Source organism: Paramormyrops kingsleyae, unplaced genomic scaffold, assembly GCF_048594095.1.
Source record: "Paramormyrops kingsleyae isolate MSU_618 unplaced genomic scaffold, PKINGS_0.4 ups305, whole genome shotgun sequence".
NCBI lineage: Eukaryota > Metazoa > Chordata > Actinopteri > Osteoglossiformes > Mormyridae > Paramormyrops > Paramormyrops kingsleyae.
Window position 1 is genome coordinate 14,790 of NW_027326242.1, and position 16,114 is coordinate 30,903.

At 41.4% G+C, this 16,114-nt stretch overlaps 1 protein-coding gene across 1 annotated transcript; it reads right to left on the reverse strand.

Annotated features, from left to right (window-relative positions):
* Positions 1-1,534: 1,534 nt before the first annotated feature.
* LOC140587522 (interleukin-1 receptor type 1-like) lies at positions 1,535-15,761 on the reverse strand. Its single transcript, XM_072708768.1, has 10 exons — positions 15,677-15,761; positions 14,096-14,333; positions 13,702-13,882; positions 11,505-11,673; positions 10,497-10,559; positions 5,265-5,394; positions 4,869-5,014; positions 4,249-4,392; positions 3,736-3,918; positions 1,535-1,932 (listed from the first exon to the last, which is right to left on the reverse strand). The coding sequence occupies exons 1-10, from the start codon at positions 15,759-15,761 to the stop codon at positions 1,535-1,537; spliced, it is 1,737 nt and encodes a 578-aa protein (XP_072564869.1).
* Positions 15,762-16,114: the final 353 nt, after the last annotated feature.

Consider the following 16,114-nt stretch of genomic DNA (forward strand, 5'->3'; position numbering starts at 1 on the left):
CCTGAACTATGGTACATATTTTCCACTTATGAGTAGTTCTGTAAAGGCAAATCCGCACATCTTGCATGTTTTTGCACAATTAATACACTTTTTATTGAAGTTATGTCAGTGGCCTAGAATGTACATCTGTATCATGGTGGTTTTCCCAGAGTACTATAAAGTCATCCCGCAATCCAAAGATACGCACTTTGGCACACTGGTGTCTTGATATTGCCCATAATGTACAGTTCTGGTAACAGTTATTCACACCTCCGAATTTTGCATAGGTCATGTACAATCTCCTAAAAGAAATGTGTAGTGAAACAGCTTTGGTGTAAATACACTCATATGTTTGATACAAAACAGTACTGAATAAAACAATAAAAATAAAGAGAAAACAGAAACATCACTACGGTAATTATTGGAACCTTTTGAACAACTATAAAAAAAGCATTTTCATTGCCATAAAATTAGACTCACCTGTGATAAATTTTCAGCGCTCACATGACTTATTACCCAATGAATGATTTAATGCTTAAAAGGCTCACTATTAGTGCCTGTTCCTTTTTCACAATGGTAAAAACAAGAGAGAGCTATCTGAGATCAGGGTACAAAGCCATCTCCAAAGACCTTGGCATCCCTGCTTCAGCACTTCGCAGTGTTTGCTGTATGGACCTGTTAGGAAGGTCCCTGAGCAAGGCGGGAAGAGGAAGATTAATCATCAAAGTCTTCAGACTATAGGAATAAATACCATGTAGGCTGACCAGGAGCAATTTGGAGTGATCATTTCAACCCATGCCATAATGTCACACACTAAACTAAGAAAAGCTTTAGAGGCAAAGGCCAAGGTGCACACCATTAGGCAGCCGAGAGACCGACACCCTACCCGGGAAAACCACAATACTTCTGGGAGAATGTTCAATGGACAGATGCTCTTTGGCAATGCAAACCAGTGATTTGTTTTAGGTCAAGATCATAGATCCTCCAAAGGGACAACGATACAAAGAACACATACTGTAAAGTCACTTAACATCCAAAAGAATAGTTGAAAAAGAAAAAATGGTCTGCTTTAAGCTGGCCAGAAAATAGTGCTGATCTTAATCTGACTGAAAATGAGCCAGTGGGAAAAAGAATCCTGTAGGCACTTAAGAGCTGGAACAAACTACAATTCCGATTACTGAACAGTGCTTACAAAACAAGACACTGGAAAAGGCTGGAAATTCTTTCACTTATGATTTATAATTCATTCAGCACAGTTCTCCTTGAAAGACAAGTATAGTAGCTAAAAGGACATGCTTTCCTCAGCATGCACGAGTGTGCACGAGGAGCAGGACCTGACTGCACTGCCCAAATAAGCCACGACACAGTGTTAACATCCACATGAAATGTATTTAAGAGCGTTTCTATGATGTGTTGAAACGACACTCCAAACCAGGTATCACCTGCTGGTGTAACTGAAGGACAGCTCCAAAGCATACGCTCTGCTGATAGCTTCATGTCAGCCGACTCAGATTTCAGGCTGTGCCCTGCACCATATGCTTACCCGCCTGGTTCATCATCCACTATGCACCTGGGCAGAAATGTTCAGTAAGACCTTTTTCTCTGGGGGGCGTGTCTGGCTGATCCGAGGTGGCATATAATAACGCAGATGTTTCCAGAACCTGCCAGAAGCCTGACTTCTATCCAAAGTGCCCTCCTTACTGCTCCCTCCCCAGCGTACTGCCCCCTGTTGGCTCCGAAGGTACTGCATGGCTTTGGGGAGCAGCTTGTTGTCAACAGCCTCCCCTAGTTCCACTAGGACGGCTGGGACCGTCCTCTCCACGAGAGCGGCATGGACGGCCAGCTGCTGCTCCAAGCTCTGAGCGGCGTCCGGGTGGGACAGGGAGAAAGCGGAATATAGCAGGAGCAGGCGTCGGCTCTTCCCGATGTTCTGCTGGACCACGTCTGCCACCGCTGAGAGGAGAGAGGCCCGTGAGGGACATGGTCAGTCACAGATGCACAGGTACACCCACATATAAAGTGATGATTGTCTGACGGTGTGCCCAGACACGACTCTAATGCCTGCAGGAGACAGAGACTTGGTTGTTTATCTGTACAGATATTATCACAAAGACAAACACAAAAACATCCTTTGCTGATCATTTATGACCTTTATATGGGAGCGCTAGTGCTTAGTTAGCAAAAAAAATGATGATTTAGAATCTGCTTTCGTTTCGCTTACCAGGCCAAAAAAATCTGTGGTACTCTTTTCGCAATTCAAGGTTGACAACAGCAACATCGACCAATTTTCAGAGCATCGTGGAAGCATTACAAATTTTTAAATAATGAAGTTGATCTTTGTGAATAAATCATGTGATGATCTGCTAAATTTAAGCCTGCCTTTTAGCAGCAGCCTGTTTCTATTAATTATTCACAGCCAAAGTCCTGCATCACTTAAACTACAATCAGACCCTTCTTCGTAGCCAGAGGTGGAAAGTAACGAATTACATTTACTCGCGTTACTGTAATTGAGTAGGTTTTTTGTGTATTTGTACTTTTTGAAGTAGGTTTTAAAATCTGTAATTTTACTTTTACTTAAGTATATTTTATTTGAAGTATTGTACTTCGCTACAATTTAAATCACATCCGTTACTGAGTAAAATTAAACCGACAAATAAATAAAATGAAAAATCACGTGCCGGAAATTACTGCAGTGAACGATGGGTAAGAGAACAAACTGGAGTTAATATCACGCGCGTGAGTACAGCAGAGATGGAGACGTCAGAGACCAGAGTAATATTACAGTAGATGAAAGTTTGGCGAATCCTTCTGAAGCTGAACTTGTTGCGAAAGAAGTCCACCCCTGGCCATACTTAGGTGAGCTGTTTGCCTTTAAATGCAAAAGAGGCGACAGCTTTATTATGAAATGTAAACTTTGTTTGCCCCGAGGGACTGACATTGCTGCTTACAAGAACTCCACATCAAATCTACGCAAGCACGTAGAGGTAAGTTAAACAACGCTTGTAGTGTTGCATTGGTTTTACAAAGTAGGTTAAACTAGTAAACTAGTAGTAGACTTTTCTCAAATTAGTGAAAAAGACATCAGTGCGTGGCCTGTTCAGACGATTTATGCGTGCTACCCCAACGCAACCATACGGATCTATATTGGTGTATGTGCATTGTAAGAAACAGGTTTACTCTAAGCTATTGTTTTAATATGCTAATGTCTCTATCAAACAAATGCTCCTAGTGCATAATCACTTCAGAATCCACAACTTATGCCACCTTCAATGGTTATGTTGAAAATGATTTATGGGATGGTCTGAACTAAAATCATACATTATACGGTATCTCCCTAAATGTTTTAAATGTGTTTTGACATTTTATATTGTTATTGCACCTTAACTTGTGGTGTTACTTTAATTAAAAACAAATACATTAAAATCACTTTGTCCTTATTGCACTATCCTCCCAAGGTTAACAAAGTAACTAAGTAACTTTTACTCTGAGTACATTTTGAACAAGCTACTTTTTACTTTTACTTGAGTACATTTTTGACAAGTAATTTTACTTGTACTTAAGTAAAATTTCATTTATGTAATAGTACTTTTACTTGAGTAGAATATTTTATTACTCTTTCCAACTCTGTTCGTAGCTACGTCTTGAATCGACGTAGATATGAAGCTGTCTTTTATGTTTTTGTCATAATACCTCATACACTCAAAAGCTGGCTAGCTGCTGTGTTTCACAGGCCCCATGAGACAGGAGCAGGCTCACCTTCGCCAGGCAGGCTCTCCCGGCCCATGATGAAAAGCCTGTAACCCCACTCTCCTTCCAGAACCTCGGGCAGGGAGCGTAGCGCGAACTCCTCGACAGCTGCACAGGCCTGGCCCCCGCAGACGCTGCCCCCGCACGCCCTCGGATAAGCCACATAGGCATCATACACTTTGCCGTCGGATCCTGGTGGAGAGCGGGGAGAACCGACCAGAACTGTGTCATTGATGATAGCTGGTTTGGTAAGAAGGGACAGCTTCATTAGAAACTGCTTTCTGTTTATCTGAGTACTGGTCATCTAGAATGGTTGTACCTTTTGGCTGCGAAACACAAACATGTGTGTGTGTGTTTTTGTGTGCTTTTCTTCACAAAGTAAATGATTAATTAAATGATATGCAGTTAACCAATGCCAAGTTAGATTTACTCACAAGCGAGTGTGTTATGGCACAGTGATGTATGGGATTGTCCCTAAAACCTGGAATTCAGACATTTGGCGCACAGGGGCTGGGGGCCAACCTGGGTCTGGATAGAGACATGGGAAGGAGCTCCTGAACAACAAGGCCACCTCGATTTTAACGATCCGCCACATGGCCACAGCAATGATGAAGATCAGAGCAGGACTGGCGAAGAACAGGCCCACAGAGAGGAGATGGTTTGGTTCTGCTCAAAAGCACAGGTAAAGGAAGTAAAGGAAGGCCTCTTAGATACTGCACTGCTGTTTTCAAAAGACAGGAACTGATAACCATCTAGCGTGATAAGTCATACCAAAAAATTACTCAGAGAAACATTTAAATGGTTTTCATATAATTTTCAAAATGGTACAGGTATTGCCCAATTTACAAATGAGATTTATTCCCAAAGTCTGTTGTTACATCAAATTTATAGGTAAACCAGAAAAATAATAATACAGGACAGTATTCTTAACCCGGGGACTGCCTGTACTTTAAAACCGACAGTCTACATTTCAAATTACTGATCAAGCTGGTGATTATCCTTCTATACGTGTTACTTATATCTTTTCACATGGCTCAGAGTTGAATGATAACATGAAGGGCACCCTCTGCTGTAAAGGAAGCTTTCAGTTTGGAAAAAAGATGACCGACCTGAGTCTGAGCTCTGGGGACATGCTCACCCACCTGAAGGCAGCAAGGTGAAGTTAGCAACAACGAGCCCCTTATCATTGAAGACCATACACCTGTACGTGTTGTAGAAGTCTTCTTTCTCCACTTCAGAAAAGTTCAATAGTACTTCTAGCCACTCTCCATGCTCCACTCTGCTTTTTCTGTATATATATATAAAAGAAGAATTACATTAGATCCTCTAGATTCATGAATTTGCCATTCATGGTTTCAGCTATTAGCGAGTTAGATCACATAAAATGGTATATGCTGGAGGACACCAAAGCAAGATCCAGCTGGGCTACAATCCAGAAACCGACTGGCCACAATACAGGCTGGAGCTGCTTTCAAACTACCCTGAAAGATTAATTAAAGCTAAAGGTTCTGTGAGTTTGAAGTGGCACATCTACTCACCCCAGGGGAACCTGGCTGACACGCTCTGAATGGTTCGAGGAGATAAGCTGATCCAAAGCCCAGACCACATCCACCATATGCTCGCCGTGTCCGGGCACAAACACCCGGCATGTCTTACTGAAGGGGGAGCCTGCAAGACAGGGCCTGCACATGGAGCATGCTTCCCTTCCTGCCAGCATTAGACACTGGGCTCCTAAAACTCATGATATATTATTTGCTATGCGCACAAACACTGGAATTGCTTGGTTGTTGCTCTCAAAAGTAAAATAATAAATACAGTAAAAAACATTTTTTAAATCTTTTGAAACTCTATGAGTGTAAAGTGCACATAAAATGTTAGTATATCAGCAGATGTTTTGACCAAGGATGTGTAATCATTTATAACTGCTAAAGTGTAATACATGTTAATGCTTCCTTTAGATTTAGTAGTGAAAGCTAACACAAATGAATCAATATCACTGCATTGTGTGGAGCCCATGTTGCTATAGAGGAACATGACTTTTACAAAAGGCTGAGATTGCTGTTTCACATCCCTGATGTGACCGCAACAGGGACAGAGGCTGTCATGCACACAGGGGAAGAAAGCCGTCACAGAAAACACCGCGTACAACTGTGGTCGCTACATTTCTGTAAAGATATGTCTCCTTAGGTCAACACAGGAGAATTAATTTAATCACATCAGGGAGTAATTGGAGTTCTGAGTGTGATCAGTTGAGCTTTTCCGGTACTGAGTGCTTACAATTCGCTCGTTTTGGTTGAGCTTGTCCGAGGTTCTGCTGTTACTGCTTACGATTTTACAGTGTGTCAGAACTGAAAGGGAACTTCTCAGCAATTGGACGCCCAAAAGCACGCTAGCCAGGCTGCACCCGCTGACTCATTAAGGGCAAGGTTGGCAGGTGCCTCAGGCAGTCATTACAAGTTTTGAGCAGGACCTCGTCTAGGATGAGTTCAGAGAACAGCCCTAGCTTGGACTCTCAATCGGTTGGGTGACACCTGAGGGCCGCTGCACCGTCTCTTGTTCGAATCAGGTCACAGGCAGTGCAGCCGACAGGCTGAGCCTCACCTGAGTTGTGAGTACAGAACACGCCCTTCCAAGTTGACATTGCTGGGGATCGGGGGAGTGGGGCCCGGGCTCGGGCCTGCTTGGCTAGGATTGAGCTTGTGGGAAGTGCCCTGTCCGGGAGAGACACCTGACAGCATTCAAACCTCTCCACTCGCGTAAATAGCTTAACACCGCAACACATCTCATAGAGGCAAGCAAAGCAGAACCTGCTAATTGTCCCTCTGCTGGTTAAAGCTGATCTGTACAACAGAGCCCGACTAGGGATAATCTGATCTGCAACAGCAAGCCAGGTTTTGAACGCGGTCCCACTGCTATTGCAGCTGAAAATTCTCCTTGTGTTACCAATTTCCCTTCTCTCTCCTGACATCTCACCAACGGTGTGACTCCTTCCAGTCTTAGCTGTCTTTCCTCTCACCCTATAACAGCTACTCCCAGGGAACAAATTTTCTTTGTTTATTTTGTCGTGGGTAATAGAGGTCGACCGATATGGGTTTTTCTATAGCCGATATTGATATTTAGAATTCAGGGTTGGCCGATGCCCGATATATGCTGCCGATTTTTTTGCCCGATAGTTGGACATATTCCCCTCTATTTGCGTGGTAAAATATCTCATTAATAATATAGGATACACAACATTTCTCAACTTAACATTTATTGAACACTGACAGAAGTTTCCCTTTGATATTACTAATAATGTACGAGAAGAAACACCATTTTCATTAGTTTAATATTTATTACCCCAAAAATTTAGACAATAACATGGATAACACTATGGGTTGAAGGAAATTTGAAAAAATGCAACTTAACGATGCTATTTCGTGGTTTCCTCTCCACCGGGAGCTAAAAACTGTCAGAAAATATACTTTTTATAGCTCAGAAAGCCATAGTTTTTCTAAACCTAACGCTAGCTTTAACCGTAACCCTAATTCGGGAACTTAGCCTGACACTAGGAGCAGTAGGAAAGTATAAAATATTCAACTTAATTGACCTAAACTGTGCTTTCCCCTGCGCTGGGGGCGCAGAACTGTCAGAAAAATTACTTTTGATGCCGCAGAAAGTGAATTTTTTTCTAACCGTGACCCTAGCTAACCCTAATATGGGTCCTTGGGCTGACACTATGGGCTGAAGGAAATTTGGAAAAATGCAACTTAATGATGCTATTCTGTGGTTTCCTCTCCACCGGGGGCTAAAAACTGTCAGAAAATACACTTTTGATGCCTCAGAAAGCCATAGTTTTTCTAACCCTAACCCTAGCCTTAACTGTAACCCTAATTCGGGAACTTAGGCTGATACTTGGGGCAGTAGGAAAGTATGAAGTATTCAACTTAATTGACCTAAACTGTGGTTTCCCCTCCGCTGGGGGGGCAGAACTGTCAGAAAAAATACTTCTGATGCCTCAGAAAGCCAAATTTTTTCTATACCGACAGGCGGATCGGTTTGCCGATCCGCCTGCAAGGTTTGTCAGAAATAGGATTTGTCGCTAAGTGCTTTTTGAAAAATAAGTTGCTAAGTTGCTAACACTGATTGCTATACAGGTCTGCAGTGAATAAAATATGCGCATGCAGATCAGGCAGGAACGGCCGACACTGAACTAGTGATGATGGAGGAGAGGTACGAAATCAACAGTGTGGTTGCGCTCTACTAGAATCAATGCAGATAGTGCCTGTTGGCAAAAGTTCAACAGGTATTTTGCGTGTAAAGGCATTAAAGGCTTTGCATTAAAATCATTCATGTTTGTTTTACATTTCCATGGTTCTCAGCTGGAAAATGGTGGAGTTCTCTCTCCAGGTCAGGGAGGGGGTCCTTTCCCAAGTGGAGGAGTTTAAGTATCTCGGGGTCTTGTTCATGAGTGAGGGAAGGATGGAGCGGGAGATCGACAGGCGGATCGGTGCGGCGTTGGCAGTGATGCGGGCGCTGCATCGGTCTGTCATGGTGAAGGAGGAGCTGAGCCAAAAGGCAAAGCTCTCAATTTACCAGTCGATCTACGTTCCTACCCTCACCTATGGTCATGAGCTGTGGGTAATGACCGGAAGAACAAGATCGCGAAAACAAGGGTTTCCTCTGTAGGGTGGCTGGGCTCTCCCTTAGAGATAGGGTGAGAAGCTCGGTCATTCGGGGGGAGCTCAGAGTAGAGCCGCTACTCCTCCGCATCGAGAGGAGCCAGATGAGGTGGCTCGGGCATCTGGTTAGGATGCCTCCCGGACGCCTCCCAGGGGAGGTGTTCCGGGGTTGTCCCACTGGGAGGAGGCCCCGGGGACGACCCAGGACACGCTGGAGAGACTAAGTCTCTCGGCTGGCCTGGGAACACCTCGGGATCCCCCCAGAAGGGCTGGACGAAGTGGCCGGGGAGAGGGAGGTCTGGGCTTCCCTGCTTAGGCTGCTGCCCCCGCGACCCGACCCAGAACAGTGGTAGGAGATGGATGATTTAAAACATTGCTGTATTTTTTGTGAAATTTTATTTTTCATTTAACATTTAATGGAAATTTGTTTAATAATGCAAATTTGTTGAATAATAATAGTGATTTATTAAATAAATCTGTTAATTATGTTGTTAATTTGATTTATTCTTCAAAACATACCGATAGCAATACCGTTAAAGTAGCGGACCGATAAGCAGCACCGGAAAGAGTAGCAGTACCATTAAAATCTTAAAGATACCCATCCCTACAGACAACTCATCCAGGAGGTCACAAAAGACCCCAGAATAACATCTAAAGAACTGCAGACCAGACTTGCCTCAGTTAAGGTGTTTGTTCATGATTCAACAATAAGAAGGAGACTGGGCAAAAATGGCATCCATGGGAGAGTTCCAAGGCGAAAACCACTGCTGACCAAGAAGAACCCGAAGGGTCATATTTGGCAAAAAGCATTTTGATGATCCCTAACACTTCTGGGAAAATATTCTGTGTCCTGACGAGAGAACTTTTGGACGGTCTGTGTCCCATTACATCTGGTGTAAAATTAACACAACATTTCATAAAAAGAACATACCAACAGTCAAGCATGGTGGTGGTAGTGTGATGGTCTGGGGCTGCTTTGCTGGCTCAGGATCTGGACAACTGGCTTAAATTGATGGAACTATGAATTCTGCTCTCTACCAGAAAATCATGAAGGAGAATGTCCGGCCATCAGCTTGTGCCCTGAAGTTCAAGCCCACAGCAGGACAACGATCCAAAACAAACCAGCAAGTCCACCTCTGAATGGCTCAAAAAACAAAATTAAGGTTTTGGAGTGGCCTAGTCAAAGTCCGGGCTTAAATTCAATCGAGATGCTTTGGCAAGACCTTAAACAGGCCGTTCATGCCTGAAAATCCTCCAAAGTGGCAGGATTGAAACAATTCTGCAAAGAAGAGTGGGCCAAGATTCATGTACAGCGATGTGCAAGACCCACTGCTGGTTATCGCAAATGCTTGATTGCAGTTCTTGCTGCCAAGGATGGCACAACCAGTTATAAGATTTAGTGGGCAATTACTTTTTTCCATAGGCCCAGGTAAGTTTGGCTAGCTTTTTTCACTTGATAAATGAAATAAATGAAAAAAGTGCATTTTGTATTTACTCTGGTTATCTTTATCCAATATTAATTTTTTTTCATGATCTGAAACATGTAAGTGTGACAAATATGCATAAGAATAAAAATTCAGGAAGGGCACAAATTCTTTTTCACAGCACTGTATATACTCAATCACAAAAAAGTTAAGCACCCAGACAGAGTAGTGGAAATGAAATGAATCTGCACATGTGACCGTATCGCAATGATATGAATAATATCAGATCAAACGGATAACAGAGCTGGCAGTATGGGCACACTGCTGGTCCCATGTCAGTAGGGTTTCTCTTTTTTTCGGTGTGAGATGAAGCTACTTCACAAAAAGGTGGATTTTTTTCTAACCCTTTTACAGATCTTTACAAGGGGTGCCAATATTTGTGGAGGGCACTGTGTGTATGATACATTATACATATTTTTGAGAAAAAAAGTAATAATTTTTATCATAAATCCAATAATTTTGCAATATTTTTACTGAATTATGTAAGCATCTGTGAGCACTGTTTGTGAGTCAATCATCTGATCATGTCAGAACCAGATAAAATGACACCAATCACATTCCAATATGCACTGAGCAAAATTAAAAGTATAACTTCTTATTTTCAAGCCGCTGGCATAACACCCACCAGGATTTGCTTTGATCGTATCATTAATTGGTTCAGACACCATCGGCCGCAGATTCCATTGATCTGAAAGGATGCAAAACACTAAGTTACTTAAAAAGAACTAGGATTCAGCACATATTTTTAAAATAATTTCATTGACTATGAATTCAGCATTAAATCCTATAAACAATATTTCACATCTTAGGCACTGACCTACTGTATTTTTATGCCCGATTATAAGAAGACTTTGCAGTTACATTCCTTACCAGCAGGGGGAGTTGGCAAAAAGACTACAAAATCTTTAAAAAAGATTGCATGTTTTCCATTTTTTCTGAAGTAAGGGAGGGATAGAATTATATTACTGATAGAAGAGTTCTCACTGCACTGCAAACAGTGCAAAGAAACATTTTATGGTAATATTAGAATATGTTCTACTTTGCCATTCTAAAAACACTTCATGGCAAACAAGTGAATCACCGGTAAAACCCTGAACTCAAGTGGGCTGTCTGTTCAAAGCTTAGGCATGAAATTGCTTTAGTTAAATATTTATCCATAGAGATGGGAATATTTTTCTGCAAGCATAAATAAATAGATATAAAACAACACAGTAAGCAGACTGAGAGGTAACATTAGATGGTCTGAATGAATAAAGAAGTAAAAAAAAAACTTATGAGTCAATATTTTGAGAATAATCACTATGTGATTATGAAAACAATACACTACCACAAATTTTACTTTGGCATAACATCATGAAACCCAGTGAAAATAGAGGAAGGAAGGTTATCGCCCTGCCCACCGTCACCACAAAAAAGGAGCAGAACAGACAATGGCCAGCCAGGCCCCAGCAGTACCTCACCGAGACACCAGCCAGGCCCCAGCAGTACCTCAGCGAGGCACCAGCCAGGCCCCAGCAGTACCTCAGCGAGGCACCAGCCAGGCCCTAGCAGCGTCTTAGCGAGGCACCAGCCAGGCCCCAGCAGTACCTCAGCGAGGCACCATCCAGGCCCCAGTATCTGCTCCGAATCTCACCTTTCACCTCACACGAGATCGTCTCAGAGATGAAGCCTGGAGAGCCGGCCAGGTTAAATGCCATTCTGCAGGTATAGTTTCCAGCATCGCTTAGAGACACATTCTTTATCACAAGCATGTCACTGTCGACATTGAAGTATCTGGCCCCTTCCAGGAGGGGTTTGCAGCCCTGCCCAAAACAGGAGATGCTCTTGTTGGTTAAATCACTGCATAGGCCATGTTACAAGACATGCTTCCACTGCACACAGCATGGCTAAGGTCCGCTTATTTGGTAGAAATATTTAGCTGACGTGTATTAAACATTCAGATGACTTTTGACTGTTGTGACATTATAAGAAAGGGGAAACATCTTCTAATAAATATGACCTTCCAAACTGGTCACAGTCTACTTAAAAGCAGAGGCATTAGGCAGAACAGTAAAAAAGCTACACACACTGGGTGCATTTGGAGTGATACAAAAACAGGGAACTAGCATCTTTCAGCTTGCAGTCAGCACTGCAAGCTCAATGCACAGTGCACCTTCTACTAGTGCTGGGCAATTCATCAAATTATAATTTCAATTACAATTTTGGCTTCTAACATTCATCAAAAAAAAAAAAAGAGCTAGAAGGATAACTGGGCCGCAGTTCATTTCACAATGACGGTTGCTAGAAACCCAGCACATCCTTTTTCAGTCCCCTTTCATGTGTTTCTCAGATGAACTATATTTAGAGTTCAAGGAAATCCACTGTTCAAAAGAAGTTTTTTTTCCCCACACAAACACACACACACATATGTGTATATATGAGGGCTGGTCGATTATTTGACGTAAATCGACGTCAATTATAAAAATTCGTCGACGTGGAATTTTAGTGTTGACGCGTTGTGTAAAACCACGCAAATGTTTTGTAACTGCATACACTTGGCAGTACGAGGAGCATAAGAAAATCAGATAAGAGGGTGACAATCTGGAAGTATTTTACACTTTTAACAACAACTAGCAGCACAGTGATTTGTTTGGAGAGGTGGAAGTTGCGTTTAGCAGAACATCCCACTTAAAGCCCATGCAATTGTGCGAGACAACGCAAGTAATATGAAAAATGGATGATTTGCACATTCGCAACAGCTTTTGATAAATGAGGGGTTGCGATCGCAGCAAAGTTTAAGTGATGCTGATGCTAGCTGGAGAAAAATTGTGGGGAACTTTCAAAGCATTCGCCACTTGCGTATACTTGCTTGGAAGATATTCAAATTGAACTGCAAATGCCTCAAAAACACTTAAAACGATTTACAAACGAGGTGGAAGAATTTCTAAATGCATGTTTCTAATTAAAAATCTTTTTCAAATTTTTTTCATTTGATTTACTAGTGTTAAAAATATAACAAAGCATAATATATATTTATTTTATTAAAATATTCAAGTAAAAAGAGCTCTTGTATCGGAATTTGTCAGTATCGGCAGTTGCGTATCGGAATCAGATCGAAAATGGAAAAAAAGTGGATCGGCTCATCCCTACTTACTACCACACAGAATTTTTGTCTACTAGTAATGTTACCTCAGACAATCGATTGATTTTTTTTATCTTGAATTTTTCTTATTTTTTGGTTCTTGCACTAAAATCTTTTTGTTAAGGAATAACGCTCTAATGTTTAAGAAATGTCTTTATAAATTGAAATGTTAATGAGAATTTCAGATTTGTGTGTGTGTGTGTGTGGGAGGGGATGAATTGTTGTATTAAATAACTAACCTGAAAATAATTGCTTATCAATAAATTTATCATCAGATTAATCGAAAAATTAGTCGTTAGATTAGTTGAATAATCAAAAAAATAATTGCCAGATTAATAGTTTAAAGAATAATTGTTTGGGACAGCACCAATATATATAAAGCTCTGGAAAAAAATTAAGAGACCACAGCACAATTTTTTGTTTCACTCATTTCTCAATTTATGGTTATAAAATAACTGGAGAATAACTGGTTTTTATCACACTGTGGGGACTTTGGGTCCCCACAACGTAATATACTGTGTGTGTGTGTGGACATATTTATATTTCACATTAACAATATCCAGTAGTAGTAGTTCATTTTAAGTAGTAATAAATTGAAATCTAAAGTTCAGTAAATGTATGATGTCAGTGAGTACTTGTGTTAATTGCGAGCTCAATACTGATCAAAATAACTGGGATTATGATTTTTGTCATAATCGAGCAGCCTTACCTTATACCACTGGAAGGAATACTCAGTCAGGTGAGCCATATACGAATACAATGGGCAAAACAGCAAACCATTGGCAACCGTGGTTAGTGGCTGAGTCGCCCGGTATGGTCGACTGCAGTCCTCTGCTCGAGTTTCATTCACAGACAGCACTGTTACTTGTTTGAAGCACTGATCAGCAGTTCTACCATGAAGAATATAAAACAACAAAGAAAAATAGAATTTAATTATAGAAATGATCAAGGGATTTTAGTTCACTAGTGTTCAGTATGTTCACATCCAAGGAATAAACATTTCTGAAGTTTACCCCAAACCATGTGAAAATGGACACATCATGCTTTAATCAGAACTTTCCCCTGCCAACACCTCAGCAGTAATCTCCACCCCAGAGATGTACCTCAGGATACACATGTAGGTCCCATTGTCCTGCACCATGCTTTTCAGAAGCCAGATTACGTTGTCTTTGAGCCGGACCCACCGGTTGTCCATATTCAGCTGCCAGTCCAGGTTACTCTTATACCAGGAGATGATGTGGGAGTCAGCGACATACTTGTCCAGGAAACAGGTGAGCATGGCAGCCTCCCCAGGAACAGTGAACACTGACTCCACCCTAACACCAGGGTCCACACAGTCCTCTGCAAAGGCCCACATAGACATTAAAAAGTTACGCAAGTGAGAGGCAGAAGGAGGACACCGGTGTTATAGAGGACAGTAAAAGCACAAAACGTTTATTTAAAGTCTTGAACGGAAAGGCTGAGTTGCTCTACATTTCAGATGTTTAAAGCAATGTTTCTCAACGTGGTCCTCAGGGACCCCCCGACAGTCCACATTGTGATCTCTGTTTGTCTGATTAGCATGTCACCAGTTTTATCTGTGTCATTATTATTACTGTAAATTCATTGTTTTCGATTACCAGTATCCAAAGCACCCAAAAATATTTACTCATCTACAGCATTTTTTAATACCTTAAACCAATATTTCTCAGCCTCAGGGACCCCCAGATGGTCAATGTTTTAGCGAAAATGTGGCACGTATGGGATTCCAAAGTGTCCAAGATTAAATAAATATGACATAATGAAATAAATAACTATATGAATAAATAAGAGACAGATATATGACAATGAAATTGTGAAATAAATGAACACATTTTGAAATACAGCTTATTATTGTGAAATATATTGCATTCTGCTTTATAAAATTTACTTATTATTGTGAAATATTATTTAATGGTCATTTTTAATAATAACAGAGATTATTGCAGATGCCTTTTATTTAATTCCAGCAGTTTTTATTCCAAAACACCCTTTTTTCAAAGTCAGCTTTTATTTCAAAATGGCTTTTTTCCCGATGGTCTATTTATTTCATAATGTGACTTTTCAGCAGAATGACTTTGTTTGTCAATCCATGCCAGTGGGTTGGACCTGCACTCCTATTGACTGATCCTTCAACATTGATTAGTTTTCCTGGATACCTGTTCGCCGGACACTAATTTTCTTTTGGCAGGATGGTAGAGGACATCTCATTAATATTCATAAGAGAAGTGCCACTTGATTGGTCAATTCATTAATATTCATGGTAGAAGTGGTACCTGACTGGCCAGTGAACCTGCTTCCCGGTTTTTCTGTGTAACGCATTCAGTGGCCAATCAGGTACTGCTTGTCTCATGAATATTAATGAGATTTCCCCTACCACCCTGCAAAAAGAAAATTAGCTCGCCAGACTGCTGATACAGTGAGCGTCAACGTGCTAGGTCAAAAGTAGGGCTGGGCGATATGGCTGAAAACTATCACGATATCAGTGTTTCATATCGGTCTATATCGATAATTATTGATATTTTTTATGACCCATTTAAAATAAGGACCAGGAGAAATTCAAAAATATATTACATTTAAACATTTTTATTTTAAACTTAACCTTCCTCTGATCATAATCCCCTCAGTTATTAAGACAGAAATGTCAACAACCATGGAAAGAGTACCTCTCCATGCTCGTGCGGTGTTGCAGCTACAGATGTTGTTGGTTGAATACGGCTGTGCTCCAAAGGGTGAGTACAGGTGGTACATCAAGTTCGTGGTATTACCAGTCTTGGTGGGGACGACGGTCTTGCATAATTTGCAGATGACATTAGTCTGACTACGGTCCGACTTATAATATCCAAAAAACTGCTATACTGGCGAGCTGACTTTTTCTCTTTTATTTACAATTTCCTCGCTCGCTGCAGAACTCATTTTCTGCTTAGGAAGAGTAACGCAGCAGACCAGCACGAGACAACGATATGGCGCAACCAAACATGATACTGTTACATGATTGGCCGTTAGCGTATCACTCCCTGAGTTGTTAGGTTACCAGAGAGTGAATCCTAACCCGTAGTAGTGGTTTATTGGTGGGTGCTGCATGGACATTCGGCCCCCAAACA